The 17,584-nt window shown below is 42.1% G+C and overlaps 1 protein-coding gene across 5 annotated transcripts in view; it reads right to left on the minus strand.

Moving 5' to 3' along the window:
* Positions 1–9,090: 9,090 nt before the first annotated feature.
* The window catches only part of IFT80 (intraflagellar transport 80), a 123,433-nt gene continuing 114,939 nt past the window's right edge, over positions 9,091–17,584 (minus strand). For all 5 annotated transcript variants that reach the window (XM_066620195.1, XM_066620194.1, XM_066620193.1 and 2 more), the window contains 2 exons: positions 14,124–14,247; positions 9,091–10,499 (listed from right to left, as the gene is read on the minus strand). In XM_066620195.1, the coding sequence (XP_066476292.1) occupies positions 10,386–10,499; positions 14,124–14,247 (238 nt within the window). In that variant the 3' untranslated portion in view covers positions 9,091–10,385. The remainder of the gene's footprint in view (positions 10,500–14,123; positions 14,248–17,584) is intronic.

A 17,584-nucleotide genomic window follows, 5' to 3' on the forward strand; every position in this document is an offset into this window, starting at 1 on the left:
GCATGTGCTGCATCCTGCAGTTGGGGGGGGGGCAGTCATGGAGGCATCTTCAAGGCAAGGCAATGTTTGTTTCCTTACCTCAGAATTGCATTGCCCTTAAGGCAGTGCTAGACATTTGGTTAGGATTGCGGCCATTTACTCGTGTACATTTGGGCCCGTGAATCCTACAAGCAGCACTTGCTTCCACTGTCTTTGCAATCAATTTCCATGGTTATTATGGAAATGTCCTTCTTGCCTATGCTTAAGGAACGCTGGAACAGAAGCAGAGAGAGCATGTAACACAGAGAAGAAAATATTTCTCTGTCTCTCAAACTACAAGTCCTAGTTTAACTGTTGCGCACACACACCCTAGCCCAGCAACTCACTGGTCAGAATATTTCTTTATTGTTATATTTATATGCCTTTCTCAATAGACTCAGGGTGGTTTACATATGCAGGCTGAACAAAAATCCATTTTCAATGAGGTTTTTTACTAGTATTATTCCATGAGACAATCTCATAGACTCTCAGTTTCTCCAGGTGTTTCCAGACTCTCAGTTTCTATGAAAGGTGTTTCCTTTCATAGTGTAGTCATTGTCCTGGCTGCAAGCTCTTGCACTTTTCAAGCTGTTGAAGATAGCTGCATCCAAGCTTCAGAAAGGCTCCTGAAGAATGTTATCCAATTTTTTTGCCCACTGACTCCTCCACATCAGTGGTGTCACAAGGGGAGTTGGGTGCCACCCCCTGTGACACCCTTAGAGGGGGTGACACACCACAGTGCCCTCCAATCAACTTGGACCCATTCCAGATCCAGCCGCCTTGCTCTCTTGCCAACGATCATGTTTTCACCACTTGCTGGCGAAAACATGAAATGACTGGGGGTGATGATTGCCAAAGCGAGGCTGTTCAGAGGTGGGCTGGCCACATTTAATGCAATGCAATATCCTGGAAGGTTGGAGGTGATGTGATTATGCTGTTACATCATCTCTGGACTTCTGGGACAAGGTGCACCTTCAGGTAAGCACCGCCCCATGTGATACCCACCTCAGGGACACCCTACCCCAAACTATACTCCTCTGCACAGACACACCAGCAGCTTCAGTCTCCCATCCAAGCAACCAATCCTGCTTAGCTTTTTCAGGCACGTTGACAGGTCAACCTCCATAACACACCTCCTGCCCTGTTTTGTTGAATATTGCTTATTCTATTCTAAACATGCTTCCAGTTGGCTCCAGCAAATTTCACAAGATCTAGACAACAGTCACACATGTGCAGATAAATAAGTTTCCATAAATATTCCACAGTGTGATCTACAATTTAGGTCTATTTTTTTTCCTCGTGGACAGCTGGGGCAAGGGGACCCTTGGATTTTGAGGACCCAGTAAAGTTGTGTTGCTCTCTATCTTCATGCTTGGGCCTGTGCTCTCACAGTATATTGAATTTGGAACCCTGCCTGCCCTAAATAAAAACCATGCATGTAAGATTGACCCTGCAGCCTACTTCTGCTTTGTCACTGGCCTTATTACATTTCTTTCTAATTTACAGCCTAATCCTAAATTGGATTGGCACCGTGAGGCCACATGGCTACGCTGCATCCAGTGCAGTTCAGGAGGTGGCTAGAAGTCTCCTTGCAGGGGTCTCCTTGTATTTCTTTGTGATGCCACATTCATCACAGAGGCGGTTGTGAGCCCTTTGCAAGACAGGGAACCATTTACCTATTTATTTTACTATGCAAATTGCTTTGTGAACTACTCCTGTTGAAAAATGGATATTATTATTACAGGAGTGCACCACTTAATGACGGCAATACATTTTCCTATCCATGTTGTTATGCGATTAGGTCATTAGGTGAACATTCAGCTGGCTGCACAGGCTACTGGAGATAGATTGCCTCTTCTTTGTATTAAGAGCCTCTCTGTTGTGTAAACAGACACTGATGCAGGCTATGGGCGAAGCAATTATTATTATTATTATTTTATTAATTTATATCCCGCCTTTTTTGCCCCATGGGCACACCAGGCAGCTTACAACAATAAAAATACAAAAATAGCAATTAAAAACAATAATTAAAACAGGTGCACATAATTAAAAAAATGAGGCAATTGCCTCATTAAAAGCATCTTTATTGTGCTTTGACCAGTCATATATGCAGTCTGTCATTAAGTGAACAGGTGTTAAGTGGTGTATGCCTGTACTTGATTACCAGGTGCTAGGAACAAATAATAGGAGATAACTTGCACTTACATGTCCTACTCATTGTATGAGCTTTCCTGGAGCATTTGGCTGGTTCTTGTCAGAGACAGATTAGATGACCAGCAAGGTTTATCCTTATGTTCTTATCTTTTCAATTTTGATTAAAAAATGGTACATTTATTAAATATAAATGAGACACAATGCCCAAATTACTTCAGTGCTTCAAATTATATTATGGGAATCATTTAACATTTCTGTGAGGAAGGCCAAAGCAAATATGCCAGGATCCTATTACTTTTGAGATTTGCTTTATGCTTTGAAAAAGCATTTTAAGTTGGCATTATTCCCATTTGAAACAGGGCCTGGATTGTTTTAGTACTTTAAAAACCTTACTGGGGTGTGTAATGGCTTGGCATATTTCTGAGGCTCTGTCAGTGGGACATAAGCTTTTGGTTCAGATTTTGCTTCTTCAGGATTAAAAAAAAATGCAAACACTGCAATTTTTATCACTTATCTTTAAACACTGCTTTCCTCCTCTTTATCAGCTAGAAATAATTCACGTTTACTTTCTCCAGGAATTTCATAGAGGAAAATGTCTCAGAAGAAATTCAAGAATAATTGTAAAGTACTGAATTTTAGCTGTGGTAAAAATAAATGTGATTATTGCAACTAGGTAGTTCTTAGTATAGGAACAAAGAGTGTAAAATACAATGTATACATAAGCCTTGAGTGTCTAAAGGGGATGTGTGTCAGAGGGGGAAGACAATGGCCTTTTGCAATGTGCTTGGATGTCAGAGGTTAAACCAACATACAGAATTTCAATTGTACAGCAACTATTTATGGAATTAAAATGTGAAGTTAAAATTCAAGCAGTGTTTGACAGGACCCAGCTGAGGATTTCACTTTATTAACTTGCTAAGGCTGCAATTCTATGCACACTTTCCTGAAAGTAAACCCCATTGAACTCAGTGGAACTTCTGAATAGACATGCATAGGATTGGGCTGTAAGGCAGCTGTGGTATGACTTCACATGGCACTAGCACAGATGTCACGCTATGACCAACGTTTAACAACAGTAAAGCCACCAAGAGCAGACTGAGAGGTCTTCTCATCCTCTTCTTTCTGGAGTGTAAATGTCCTTGCTTGATTAGCATAATTGTTAAGCATGATAGAAACTATTCTAGGTTCCAATTTGACCCTGGGCTATCGCTTGAGGCTAGTTTCGGATGCTGGGTTAAGTAGGAATTTTTGTCAGCCTCAGTTGTCAAACAACACTGATGTCATGATTTTGGTATGAACAAAGGACTCCAAAAAGGATGCAGATCAGTGACCTGCTCTTGAATTGCTTACAGCAGTTGACAGTGTTATGTCTCCATGAACTCACAAGTTCGTTTTCTGAGAGGTAGGAGAAGAATCAATGGAGTTTCCAGTATAAGGGCACTTTCACTTCTTTGCATTCACCAGCAAGCAGTTTTTCTTCTTTTTAAAATGAAGAACTGCACATGTCTCCACTCATTCCCATTATTTGTGCAGCGTCAGGAGTAGGAGGGAGGACCGGCAGGATCCTTTTGTTGTCCTTGTATTCTGTTCCAGATAAGATAGTTGGCAGAGGATTCCTATTCCACTTAACTTGCTGCATATTCTGAAATGTGTCATTATATCAACACCTTCCTTTTCCTTGTAGTTTAAAGCTGAAATGTGCAAGAATCAAAATCTACAGCAGGCAACAGACTGAAAAATGCCACGTGCACTCGAGTGGGGAGCATGGATGGTTCTGGATGTTATAAATGTAACAGCTGATATTCCTCAAAAGATAATAGAGCATGGAATCTTTGAAAACCTTCCGTTTTCAACTGGATTCCATATCAGTCACACTACTAAAATATTCTAAAGGGGACAGAAAGCAGACTGCTAAGAGCCAAAAGAGAAAATGCTAGAGAAAAATTCTGCCCCATTTGCTGCATATCAAAGTCTACAGCTTGGAGAATACAGAAATCTAATAAACAGTGATTAACGTAGGCCTTTAAAATTGCTTGTGTACCACACCACTGTTCAGTTACTGCTGCTTGGCATAGGTGGCTCTTTCACTTAAATCCATCCCATGTAGCTCGTAAACACATGCTCTTAACAATACATGAAATAGGACAGATTTTTCCCTTGAAAACTACCAGGGTAAACCAGGGTAGTTAAGGTAAACCAGTTAAGGTGAAAACTAAAGGGCATGAAAATGCAAATAAACCAAACTCATCCTAACTTTTCATAAGGGCAGAAATATATTTGTTTTCAAATAGTAAGATATAGAAAACATTTTTAATAGATGCAAAAAGCAATAGTGCATTATTAGGATGAAGCACCGATCAATTGTGATTTTTGCCATCTGGTGATCTCTCTATCTCTATTTTTGCCAGAGCTCATCTGGTGATCTCTCTATCACATCTATCCAGACAAAACATTAAATTTATTGTAATCGCTGGGTAGACCTCACCATTACAAGGTGACCTCGGCAATTAAATAGATTAGATGCTGTTGCTTAATGAATAAATATGTGAGCTTTCATGGTAGACTTGGAACCGTGGCAGAATTTCAAAATGTACATTTTGTTCAAAAAGGTCTCTTTTCTGCTTTCTATATTTCATTAACAATATTCAGAAATGACACAATGCAAATGAAAAGGCATTCTGCTGTTTGTGTAAACATCCTGCCCTTAGCTCCGTGCTTTGAGATGTGGCATTTTTTGCCTGTGCTGCCCCCAAAACATTTTGTGAAAACCAACGGTGCAAACAGATGAAGGGCCCAATCCTATTCAACTTTAGAATGCTGCTGCACCTATGCCAATGGGGCATGTACTGCATCCTGCAATTGGGGGGGCAGTCATGGAGTTCAACTTCAGTTAAGGGACCTCTCCTTGGGGCTGCATCCAAGTTGGAAAGTTGGGTAAGATTGGGTATGAACTCTCATTTATTTACAGTTCTGTTTTGTCAGTACAACTGTTGTTTTTATAATCTGCTCTATGAGTACTCTTCCTGTTCAGGGAATTTTTTCTATCTGTCTATAGTTCTATCTATTTGTGATACAGTTTACAGTGGATGACAGTGGCTTCAACTCATGTGGATCTGAATGCCTGCTGGGAGGCCCTTTTGCATGTTCCATGTCTGACTGAGGTGAGATCAGAGGGGACCTGTAAGAGGGCCTTCTTGGTGATAGTCTCCTCTCTGTGGAACTCACTGTCCTGGGACAAGTGTCCCATTGAGCTCTGTTTTTGTTTCATTGCACTCTGAAGACTTAGGGCCCAAACCTGAGCTGGGCCAGTGCCAGTGCTGACTGCCAGAGCTGGGTATTGCGAACGAGTGATAGGGATCGCCTGTAACACCATGTACCAAGTCAGTGCTGGTGCCCACCCAGTGCCAGTCGGAACTGAGCCAGTGCTGGCCGGACAACGCCTGGAGTTAGATTAAGCATTCTGAGCAGTGGCAAAGGCTTCAGGGGTGGGGGGTAACGTTCTGGGTGGGGAGAGGGTGGGGCAGGGGGGCAGTGTGGGACTGGCTCTGTTCAACCAGATCCTGAAATCCGTGTCTGGCCTTCTGGCCCAACACTGAATCTCTGAAGTATGCACCAGCAAAATAGACATTTCAGATTTGAGAAGCCCCTTGCAGGGCTTAGAGCTTTCCTAGAGGCCACCATTGACTGCCACAGCGCTACAGGATGCAGAAGTAGCTGCTTTGGCACCACTGCACCCACAGGCAGCACTGCCTTTAGGACTGGGCTGTTATTCTCTCTGGCATTTCCAAATTATGTTATTGTTTTGTTCTCACTCTCCTTTGGGTTGTTTTTATTTTGTGTAAGGGTTCCCTATTGTGCTTTATTGTATTTTAAAATATTTCTTAAGTCCCTTTGAGAATGAGGAGGGATATATAGCTTTCCAAATAAATGATAAATATTGGAATTTAATGAAGGGCCAAATTAGGATATATAGGAACAAAGGCTTGCACTTCAGCTGTGACATGCAAAGTAGGTTTCACAGATTTCACCATTAACACATACTATGATTGGGACATTATGGCAAAACTGCTGGTAGCTAGCTGCCCTGCTTTCTCAACTCATTATGCATAATTGTGATTTAAATTCCCTATTTTTCTATCTATGACTTCTTTAGTAACTCAGAGCATCCCTAGTATACCTCGGTATCTTCGGATGATTGCTCAGACATCCAGAGAAGTAGGCAATGTTCTGGAATGCTTTCCGGAGAAACTTTAAATTTAACACTGTTGCAGAAAGGCCACATGACAAAGTCATTATATGGATTTCTTGTCTTCATTGCCTGGTCCAGCTATGACAGTAGACCCTTTCCAGTCTACTTTCTGGGAATTGCATGCATAGCTGATTAGGCATCCAAACCCATCTTACCAGGTCAAAGGGCATGTAAACAATACACAGGTGGTTGAAAATCATCCAAGTGGCTGGAACAATGACATAATCGCTCTAGGGCCTAGGCTCTTTGTGATGGTTAGGTTTGTTGCCCACTCTGTTGTCAAAATCAGCTGCTACTTTTCAAAAGAACAAAAAGTTGTTTTGCCTGCTCACATTGTTGCGTTATGAGTGTAAGGACCAATGCCCTGGAACAGCATGGAAAACTAATAGGGACAGTATTCAGTTAGCTACAGCAGAGAATTTGTTTTATTTGCTGCTTACATTTTTATCTCCTTGCCAACATCCCTTTTGCTCCCATTTTGAGGGGTCGCTCTAGATTTGGGGTCTCTCTGTTAACCTGGGAGAAGGACTTTTCCCAAGGCAGCCTCTATCTGGGCTTCCTTTTCTTGGGTGGTGGCAGCAGAGAGACAAGCAGTTTCTCTGTAAATTCCAGTTTGGCCAGTAAGAAGAGTGAAAAAAGACCAAGGGAGAGAGGGCTGCCACTAGGTGCCTCACCCATTTCACTTTCTTCTTTCACAACACCTGAACTAATTTTTGTACGTACATAGCAACATCTAGACACACTGTATTAATACCTGTATTAGTGTTAGAGGTGAGCAAACTTCCCTAGGTTCAAACTGAAAATACAGGTGTGTGCCATAACTGTTCACTTAACAACAGACCGCACATCAAAGCACAATAAAAATGCTCTTAATGAAGTAATCACGTTTCCCATAGCCTACAGCTGAGTGTCTGTTTACACAGCAGAGAGACTCTTAATGCAAAGAGGCAATCTATCTCCAGTAGCCTGTGCAGCCAGCTACTTTCTGGCAGGGAGTGTCTGTTTACACAACAAAGGCAATAGATTGGACTGAATGTTCACTTAATGACCTAATCACATAACAATGGGGATAGGAGAAAGTATCCGGTCTAAGTGGCACATACCTGTACTTGTTAAAGGAGTACAGGTCCAGCCCTGTTATACACGGATTTTTAATACACGGATTTGACTCAACACGAATGGCCACTGCAAATGAGAAGGAATGTGCTGATCCCTGGAGAAGGGGAAAAATGCATCCCTTTAAAATCAGTTTTAAAAACTGAACAGTCCTTTAACAATAGCCTCGTTAATGAGAGAGAGAGAGAGAGAGAGAGAGAGAGAGAGAGAGAGAGAGGGCAGCTGGCTGACAATCCATCAATCCTTCCTTCTCCAGGCGACCCCTCCCTTCCCCCTGAGCACATGAAAGAAAGGTGATCACTTTACATTGGTGAAGGGAGGGACTGAGTGAAGCACCTTTCTAAGTGATTGGAGGACGACTGATTGATGGATTGTCTTCTTAATGACTCTTATCTTACATCACAAAGGTCAGCAAGGCTGTTTTTCAATCACCAGAGCAAAGAAACTTTGTTTTTTAAATTGATTTGCTGTAGTGTGTTTTTTGCCATCCACCTGAGTGCTTGGAACAGAACCCACGCGAATAATGAGGCTCAACCTTATTTCCTCCCAAGTCTGAAATAACTCAGTTCCTAATACAAGATTTTAAAAGATTTTAGCTTGTTTTCATGGGCTGTCTCCTGGGAAAGGTTGAATACAGGCTTCAAATTTTTCCAGACTTGGGAGAGGTAAAAGAAAGACTACCTCATGTGACCTGAAGTCTGGGTCAGAAGGTCTCCTGTGGGAGGTGGTCTCTCACCCCTTCTCCCATTTCAGTGAATCCAGCCCTTTCAAAGAGCACTGGATGACGCTCATTGCTCCTGAACTGCTTTTTAAGAGTCTAGATTCCTGAAAGGGGTGAAAAACTGCCATGTATGTGGAGCATTCTGATCTAGAAGATTTCCCATGGAAGGTTGTCAGTTCTCTACTTCCCTGAGTTTTCTGGGAGAAGTCCTTCAAAAATCCTTTATTCAGCCCCTATTTGATGCAGCGGAATTACAGAGTTCTGTTATATTACATGAGGAACAGGGAACCAACAATTCTGTTCCATTCAACTTTTGACCTAAGCTGAAAAGACTTTTGAAGTTCACTTCTCCTTGGAGCCAAGTTTTAACAAGCCCCTGAAATTTGTTTCTGAGTTTGGCTCAAAAGAATTTTGCCTGTATCTATAATTAGAACCAACCAAAGAGACACAAAATCTGAAGCAAGATTTCATGTTATCCCAAACAATTCATCAGGCTATGTGTTAAGTAGAGGAAAAAGAGGGGTAGCTGGGCCAGGGCATGGTATTAAGCAGATTCATGTTTGTGAGCCCTGTTGGATGCTTTACAGTGAAAAAGTGCAAACTTTGAGAGCTATTACACCGCCACTCAGCCTCTGCCTCTTTTTTTGCTTTCTTTAAACTTCCAGCCTGATTAAGAGTTCTGGAAAATCTGAAATCTTGCTTAAGGTTTTGTGTTTTTTCAATTGGTCCTAATAATAATATTACACGCCCTAATTTTTGAATATTTCAAGGTACTGTAAATAATTAAAAGAATGATTTCATTTAGCAAGTCTGTGAAAAACTGAAGCATAAAAACTTTTCACAAAAATATTTATTAACAGAAGCATAAATTTTACATTACATTTTATTTATATTGTTTGCAAAATGGCTTGTGATTCAAAATAATAATTTATATTAAAATAAGCATTGTAAAAATTGGTTTTAGTATGTACTACAACCACCACTATGAAATATTATTTCTAACTATTCAGCAACCAGGTAATGCTTTATTCCTGACCACTTACAATGAGATACATTGGTCAAGTAATGAGACAGCATCAGAGAAAACGTCTTAAGAATCATTCCAAAGCCCTTGACATTGGTGAAATAGCACAGGTTCAAGCAAATGGAACAACTTGCTATTATGAAATTCTTCTGAGTAATCGGGATACACAACCATTTAAACAATGCTTTTAAATATATATTAAATGTTATCAGGCAATCTATCTGTAGTTTAAAACTACACAATAGATTCTGAGTACTGACTGAATTTCATTGCTATGCTGAACTCAGAAAAGTCAGCATTTCTACTTTACCCAGTTTCTGTTGGTATATCAGTATTCAGAGGAACTCAGTTTAAACTCAGAAGAACTGAGTTTAAGTTTGCACACTTCTGTATCAACAGATGTTAGTCCAATCAAGGACTTCACATTACCTCACTTATATTAATTTCTTGATCTTTATAAACAACTTTTGTTTCATACTAGATGAAAAAGCAGGAAGAATTCATGAAGTTTCCTGTGCCAAAGTTAAAATGCTGAAACATGAAAATCATGTCCACAAGAAATGAGTTCTACTGAATTCCCTGACAATATTCAGTAGGAAATAGTTCCAGGATTGCAGTCTGCACACGCTGTATTGTGATTACCCTTCAGGCCCATATAAATGTATATAAAAATGCTTCCTTATGTTAGGCATATGGGTTTTAAGGCAGCAAGCATTCTGTTTTTAAAATCTACGACATTCTTGACTGTGGGCAATCTGAGCAGCTAACCATTTAGTTACGTGACAGATTCCATACACCTCAATTTTCCATTACCAAGTAAAAATCAATGTCCTCCAGTGACAGAGAAGCTGATATGGTAATATCTGTTACACTCATTTTTCTCAAACTTCTTATATGAGCATTATAACCAGAACATGGTTGCAATTCATAACAGCATGACACACATGTGAAGTCATTTTGGTCAACAAGAAATATTCAAGGTTCAGTATTCTGAGTCAGATACTATTCTCTACCCCGCCATACTCAGTCACTACTAACTTTTACCAGTATCTTGAAAGAGAGAAGAGTATGAAAACCTCTACCTAATATAATTAGCATAGCACTTAGCGCTGAATGGTAACGCTTCCTCTCACTGCTGGAGTTGCTGCAGCTCGTTCTCTCTCTTTTGCAATTTCCAGTTCTATTTTGGCTTTAATTTTATCCCAGTTGACTTCAAGCTGCAGAACAAACAACCAAAAAGGAAAGTATTGATTAATCATAATTCTAACAGATGCATATAAATTAACTTGACAAGCTTTTAATTTATCTGTTACATCTGCTACAGAATTCTTCATAACTTTCGGCTTTGGGGTCTTCCAATGGCTGAAAAATTTTTCTGTAATGTGTTAGCAAGGTTAAAAATTAAATCCTGGTACTAAGGCAGAAATCCAGAAATCCATGCATGTGTGCAAAATACTTCTGCGTGCACATGCTCAATTGCCTTGGGGGCAGGGTACAAATTGCCAGATTAAACCAACTTTTGATTCTTCTTTCTCAATATAGCTCTTTGTAATTCATCCAGTTCCACTCTGGCAGATCCCCAGATTAGGGTGGGTGGTCAAAGGTGAAAGTACGGAAAAGGTGTATATACTGCTTGTACTGAAACAGATTTATGTACTGTATGTGGTACTTATGATTCTTTTGATACCAGATACTGGAATTCAAATAGAACAGTTAAGCACACACAAATTTACTGAATTAACATAACAGGTAATGTGCAAGCTAGCACTCCCTCCTTTCTACTGCAGCTCTCCGATACCCCTGTCAGGTCAGCAGGGAAGGATAGCCCTTGCTTTCCCGATAGCAGAATGGCACGGGAGCATAGAGAGATAGTAAAAGAAGCAGGCAATCCCAAACAGAGCCAGAGAAGCAGACACAGGCTTGTTTGTTGCAGAAACATGTATTGGTAAAAGGAGCAGGCAGAAGAGTAGTCAGTCAAACAGTCCAGAAGTCAGCGATACAGCAGGTCTCAGTCACGAGAAGGCAGTCCAAAAACAGTATACAAACCAGCAGCATGGCACGCACAAACTCCACCACAACAACCCACACCCAGGACTCTGTGCTTGCCCCAAATATACTGGGACCAGCCAATCAGAGTAGGGCGACCTTATAGTCACAAGACAGTCTTGTGACCCACTCTGATTGACTGTCCAGTGGTGCATTGCACCATTCCTCCATAGCCTACGTGACTCAGTACTCATCTCTCCCCAAATCATGTGACTCCCACCTGCAGCAGGCACAGTAGATTGCATCAGCTGTGCTGCCTTGCTGGTTGCTTCACACCAGGCCCAGATATCAGGACCTCCTGCCACATCCTGGCTAATAACAATCTCAAGCCTGGAATGCCAAAAACTGGACAACCCTTGAAAAACTGCTGCTAAGGGTCGGAGGATCTTCAGCAACAGTGTGAGATGGAGCACAGGGGGAATTGTGTTTGATGTGATGCAAGGATGAAATATGAAAGCCCTGTATATAGTATTACATATGTTATGGCCTATCCATACATGGAAGTCATCGTGTAGCATGCATGCACGTGCAAACTAGCTCTGAGTGTGAGCAAAAAGGGCAAAAAGTTACTTTAGAAGACAGTATTTGCCAAATGATTTTTTTTGCAAGCATGAAATCTCAGTTGCACTAGGAAGCATTTTTATAACTGTAGCATATATATATAGTAAAGTTGGATTTTGTGCTACAGCTGGAGAATGGTATACACTCTTAAGACAAACACATTACATATATTACATACTTCCTCTAATGTTTATGAATGTCAAATAGATCTTTCAAATTATGGCTTCATTGAATGCTATGTCTTACAAACTGATGAGGTTAACCCACGTTGATATGATTTTGTGTTCCTTCTACGTATTTTACCTTGTTGCATATTATTCACTTATTACATACCGTAGATACTCGCCTATAAGGCAAAAAGCTATTATCTTAGACATAGATTTGTATTTCCTGAAGAAAAATGTGCACTTTGGCAGTCTGCAATATTTCAAATAAGTTGGTACAGCAATAGAGATGATTTCATATATCTGACTCCAGAATCGTTGGATATAAAATAGATCAATGAAACAGAGCTGTTGTATTAGTCAGACTGCAGCTATTTCTGAAGAGCGCTTTGAGCAATGTTCTACTGCTCCAACGGAACATTAGGTGACAACAGTTACAGCCATTTCACATAACTGTAATAAAATAGCCATTTGAAATTTGTTTCCTCTCACAATTAACATTTCTGCTCTGTCCTGGCATTTATTTTTCATCCTATGGCCATTTTTTTTTTCCAGGAACACAGCAGAAAAAGGGGGTAAAGAGTGATATCAAATATGTGATTCGTTATTATTATAAATTACAACACTGAAATAATTTTGTTCAACAGATTTTGCTCCCACTGCCTGAACCTTGTTTCATGTGTGCTATTTTCTAAAAGAATGTTAATGATTCTAAAAAAACATGTTTTCAATTGTCTTGCATTGTTTTCAGTAACCCAAACAGTTATTTATATTTTAGTCCTGACAAAAAACCCTGAATGCGTAGGCAGTTATATAATAGATCATGTAGCACAATCTCTGAACTTAAACCACTTTGAGTGAGTGTTGCAGATTATCAAATAATTTACACATGAACTTTGTGAAATAGATAGAAGGGTAGCATATCGCACAGTCAACCACAATCTGTGGTGTGTAGCCACAGAGAAGGTCCTAATTCTCACCACCGTCCCCTAGCTTCTACAATGGAGGCACACGAAGAAGGGCCCTCTGAAACTCTCAGGGGGTGAGCTGGCATATGTGGTAGGAGCTTCCCCTCAATACTCTGGTCCTAAGCTTAAATGGCTTTTAAGATCATGGCCAGCACATTGAATGCAGCACATTAAAACCAGCAGCGAGTACAAACCACCAAGCCCCAGTATTCATATGGGCTGCTGCATTCTGTACAGTGGAATTTAGGGAAAACTTCTTCAGAAGGGGTGCACCCACACTGTTTTCAAGGTGACCCGTAGCACCCCTTCCTCGAGTGATGCATTAATCATCCACCACACCCAGTCTCCCCTGCTCCCAGGTCACCTTATTGTACATTATTTTTTCACTTCCATAAAAGATGGCACAAATAATTGCTGTGACTTTAGAGCCAACTGAGGCCTCCTTCTACCACAATTATTTTATGTTGCTTTGGAGAATTGCTTCTGAGATCTGTTAGTATAATCAAAGCTTGCCAGATACGACTGGCCAAGTAAAGTCCCACATGCTGCTCTTCTGTCTATCCCCTTCTTACTCAGAGAGAATGTGAAGGCTATGATGCAAATTGCCAAGAGCTGCATATGATTTTCAGATGATATTCAATTTACCTTACTAAAGGCTGTACTCAGCAAAACAGTATGGGAGCTACTGATGTGTGAGTCTTATGTCAGCATTAAAATATATTAAGGCAACATCTTTTCCTAGAGTTGCTTGTATTGGTGAAGCCACAAACTTGAAAGCTTTAGCAATAACAAAACCACTTTGTCTCTTCCCACTTGATAGCAGTTCTATTTCTATTTTACTCAATTGTATTATAGTTGTCAAAGTTACCAGGAGACGTACCCTCACACACTTTGGCCCAGTTCTCTATAGATTAAAAATTATACCTCAAAGTGATGGTTCTGAAAAATAGAGCTAATATATTGTGGATGTTTTTCATATCTCAAACTAAAGCACAAAATCACAAAATGTTATGAATCACACTGTGCTACAGGCTCAAATGGTTTCATTACTACACAGCTAACTTTCTGAAAGTGTGCAACTCAGCTTTCACAGAATACTTGCCCCTTCTGCATATTGCAAAAATCGCTGATTCGTTTCTTTTCTACCAAAGTCATCCAAGAACTTCTGTCGGTAAGCCAGAACCGTGTCAACGTGTGTCTTGTGTTTCACAGCAAGTTCTAGTGCCCTAGAAGAAAACAATAATGAGCTCATCAGGCTGAACTCAGAAACTGGCCTAATTACAAATGCTTTGGTTTTGTAAAAATACATTCTGTACAGTGACTGTGCTGGTGGAAAGTTTTTCTAACATAAAGCAACAAGAAACCTAGAATTAGTGCTGGCAAAGCTGATGACCAACACAAATTTTATGAAGTATGTCATGTTAAGCAGTTATATTTCTATTGTCCTTACAGTGCAATAGAAAATGGAATTTTATTTTATCAAACATAAAGAATGCTTCAAATACCTATTCAAGACAATTTAAAAACATGTAATGAATTATGGTGATTCCACTGAAAGAGATTGGACACAATGATCAACTATGGTTTATGTGAACCTGCCCCAGACTCACTGTTCCTCCCCTCTCCTTCTCTGGACCAAGGAGGAAAAAAGTGAAAGCTTTTGCTTTCACTTTAGAACAAACTGCAGTTCTGTGTTGCCTGCAAACTCAGGTGATTTGTCCCGGGGCAACCCCCCATTTTCCAACCCCCACACCCTGTTTTCACCCCCCACCCTCTTCTCTACCCCCTCGCACCTGACCGAGAAGTAATTGTGATGACGTCATCATCACCGCAATTACTTCTGCGCAGCTACCTCCTCCGTTCCCCCTTTGAATACAAGGGGAAACGGAGGAGGCAGCTGAGGCCCTGATGGAGTCTTCTGTGCCGCTTCTAAGCAGCGAGGAGGTCTCCATTGGAGCGGTTTGGGGCGGCTGGAAGTAGCCCCAGACTGCTGCAATGGAGACCTCCACGCAGCTTCTAAGCGGTGCAGAAGGCTCCATGGGGGCCTGGGAAGCGGCACGCGTCTCCTCTGAAATCGAGATGGCGCTGAGGCACTGACGGAGAGGCAGCTTCTCACTGCCTCTCCACAGCGCTCCTGGGCGCTCCTCCTCCAGCAAGGGGGGTGAGGCGCCCCTGGAGGGTCGGCTCCCAGGGCCTTTGCCCCGTTTGCCCCCCTCTAGGTATGCCAGTGATTTGTCCTGTCTCCAGTTACTTAAGGCAGGACCAAATCTAATTTACACAGCTTGAAAGCACAATTTACAGCTCAATTCCATCCAATATTGGTGCAGCAGGGCTGAACTTAAAAGCAGGTGGGAGACCTCTTCGGAGTAAGGGAACATTTATTCCCTTACCCCAGGGGTGCTCACACTTTTTTGGCTGGAGAGCTACTTTGAAACCCAGCAAGGCCCGGAGATCTACCAGAGTTTTTTACAATGTTCGCGCCATCATAACATATAACATTTATGTGTACAATGTATGTTGGTGTACCTTGCATAACTGCATGAGCCAATATTGCACAACACAACATAATTAACTATAAACATTTTTTGTAATTACTTGAGTTTACTTTGATGACTTGCACTGAAGTGAATCAGCCAAGGATGCATAGTCGGACAGTAGCTGCTGACAGCCAGCCTCAAGCACACTTCCAAATGTTCATCAGTCATGGTGGAAGGGTACTTGGACTTAATGATCTTCATGTAGGAAAAGGCTGACTCACATAAATAAGTGGAGCCCTTCCTGCCTCAGGTGCTCTTATATCCCTGAGGGCCCTATTGCCTTCAAGTGGCTGCAGCTGTGCAGCACACTCTGCTGGATGCCCAGGCCTTACCCTTAAAGGGGCCACTGCTGACACCACATCTACCTCCTCACCAGATCTTCCTCAATTCCAATACAAGTGGGGGGGGGGGGAGCAGATCTCTATACAGACCAGTGCAAAAACAGGGGAAAGGTGTGGGGGAGGGAAGATCTCTATATAGACATCACAGTAAGACCAGTGCAAAACCCCTTGCACACAGAACCAACAGATGGAAGTTGGGGGGGGCAGATCTCCATACATACCAGTGCAAAAGCAGGGGAAAGGTGTGGGGGAGGGAAGATCTCTGTATATACATCACAGCAAGACCAGTGCAAAACCCCTTGCACACAGAACCAACAGATGGAAGTTGGGGGGGCAGATCTCCATACATACCAGTGCAAAAGCAGGGGAAAGGTGTGGGGGAGGGAAGATCTCTGTATAGACATCACAGCAAGACCAGTGCAAAACCCCTTGCACACAGAACCAACAGATGGAAGTTGGGGGTGTAGATCTCCATACATACCAGTGCAAAAGCAGGGGAAAGGTGTGGGGGAGGGAAGATCTCTGTATAGACATCACAGCAAGACCAGTGCAAAACCCCTTGCACACAGAACCAACAGATGGAAGTTGGGGGTGTAGATCTCCATACATACCAGTGCAAAAACAGGGGAAAGGTAAGTCAGCCCCAGTAGAGTCAATGGGGCTCACTCCCAGGGATGCATGGACGGGAGAGAAGCCTGCCAGTGGCTCCTCTCCCAGGGAGGAGCCTGCCAGGTGCTCATTCTCTGGGCTCCCTCCCTAGGCTCGCTTCCTGGGCTTGCTCCCTGGGCTCACAAGCCTGCCAGGGGCTCACTCCTAGGGATGCGTGGACGGGAGAGAAGCCTGCGATCGACTCATTTCGCCTCGAGATCGACTGGTAGCTCGCGATCGACATATTGGGCACCCCTGCCTTACCCCATTGCAAGCCCCAGTCTGCTCAATGGAGCTACTTGGGTCTGCAGCAGCTAAATTACTGGCACAGAACCAAGTAGTCCTGTGTAGGGTTGACAGGCCTGGGACGGGGGTTAGGTACGGCAGAGGCCTGCTCTATCCCAATCCCCTCCCAGGTGTGAACCGGCCCTTCCGCCAATCACCCCCTCCGCCACCTTACCTGCCCCAGATGCTGCTGGGAGGATACAGTACCTACAGGATGGCACAGGCCTTCCTGCTGGTGCCACTTATTCCCAGGGTGTTGAAAAATGCTTTACAGCACTTTTACAACACCCAGCGCCAGTGTTGCAAGCACTGGTACTTGGCAACCTTAGGGTTGGGCTGTTAATGTTATTTTTGAACTGGGTCAGTATTACTGAACTTTAACTTGCAACACCACCTCATTTGAGTTATAGGTGACAATCCAATAGTTCCAGTGTGTGCAAGGGACATCCTTTATTTATAACTCTGTTTATTAAGTATTGTATTTTTCAGTTCCAAAAAGTACCAACAAGACATATTGCATAAATAAATACATTGATCAGCAACCAAACCAAGATATTGTTATGGGTACACAGTCAAGAAGGCATAAAAATTCATGAAGTGGCATAGAGAAGCCTACAGCAGGCAACAGAAGTGTAAAAAACTACACAAGCCTACCCATTCAGTTCAGTGTTTGAGAAGGTTCTATACACATGCAACACAGAGCGTTCTTCAAATGGGAAGGCTCCTACCATGCAGAACTTCCTCTCCAGGAA

The sequence above is a fragment of the Tiliqua scincoides genome, chromosome 3 (genome assembly GCF_035046505.1).
Source record: "Tiliqua scincoides isolate rTilSci1 chromosome 3, rTilSci1.hap2, whole genome shotgun sequence".
In the NCBI taxonomy this organism is placed as follows: Eukaryota; Metazoa; Chordata; class Lepidosauria; order Squamata; family Scincidae; genus Tiliqua; species Tiliqua scincoides.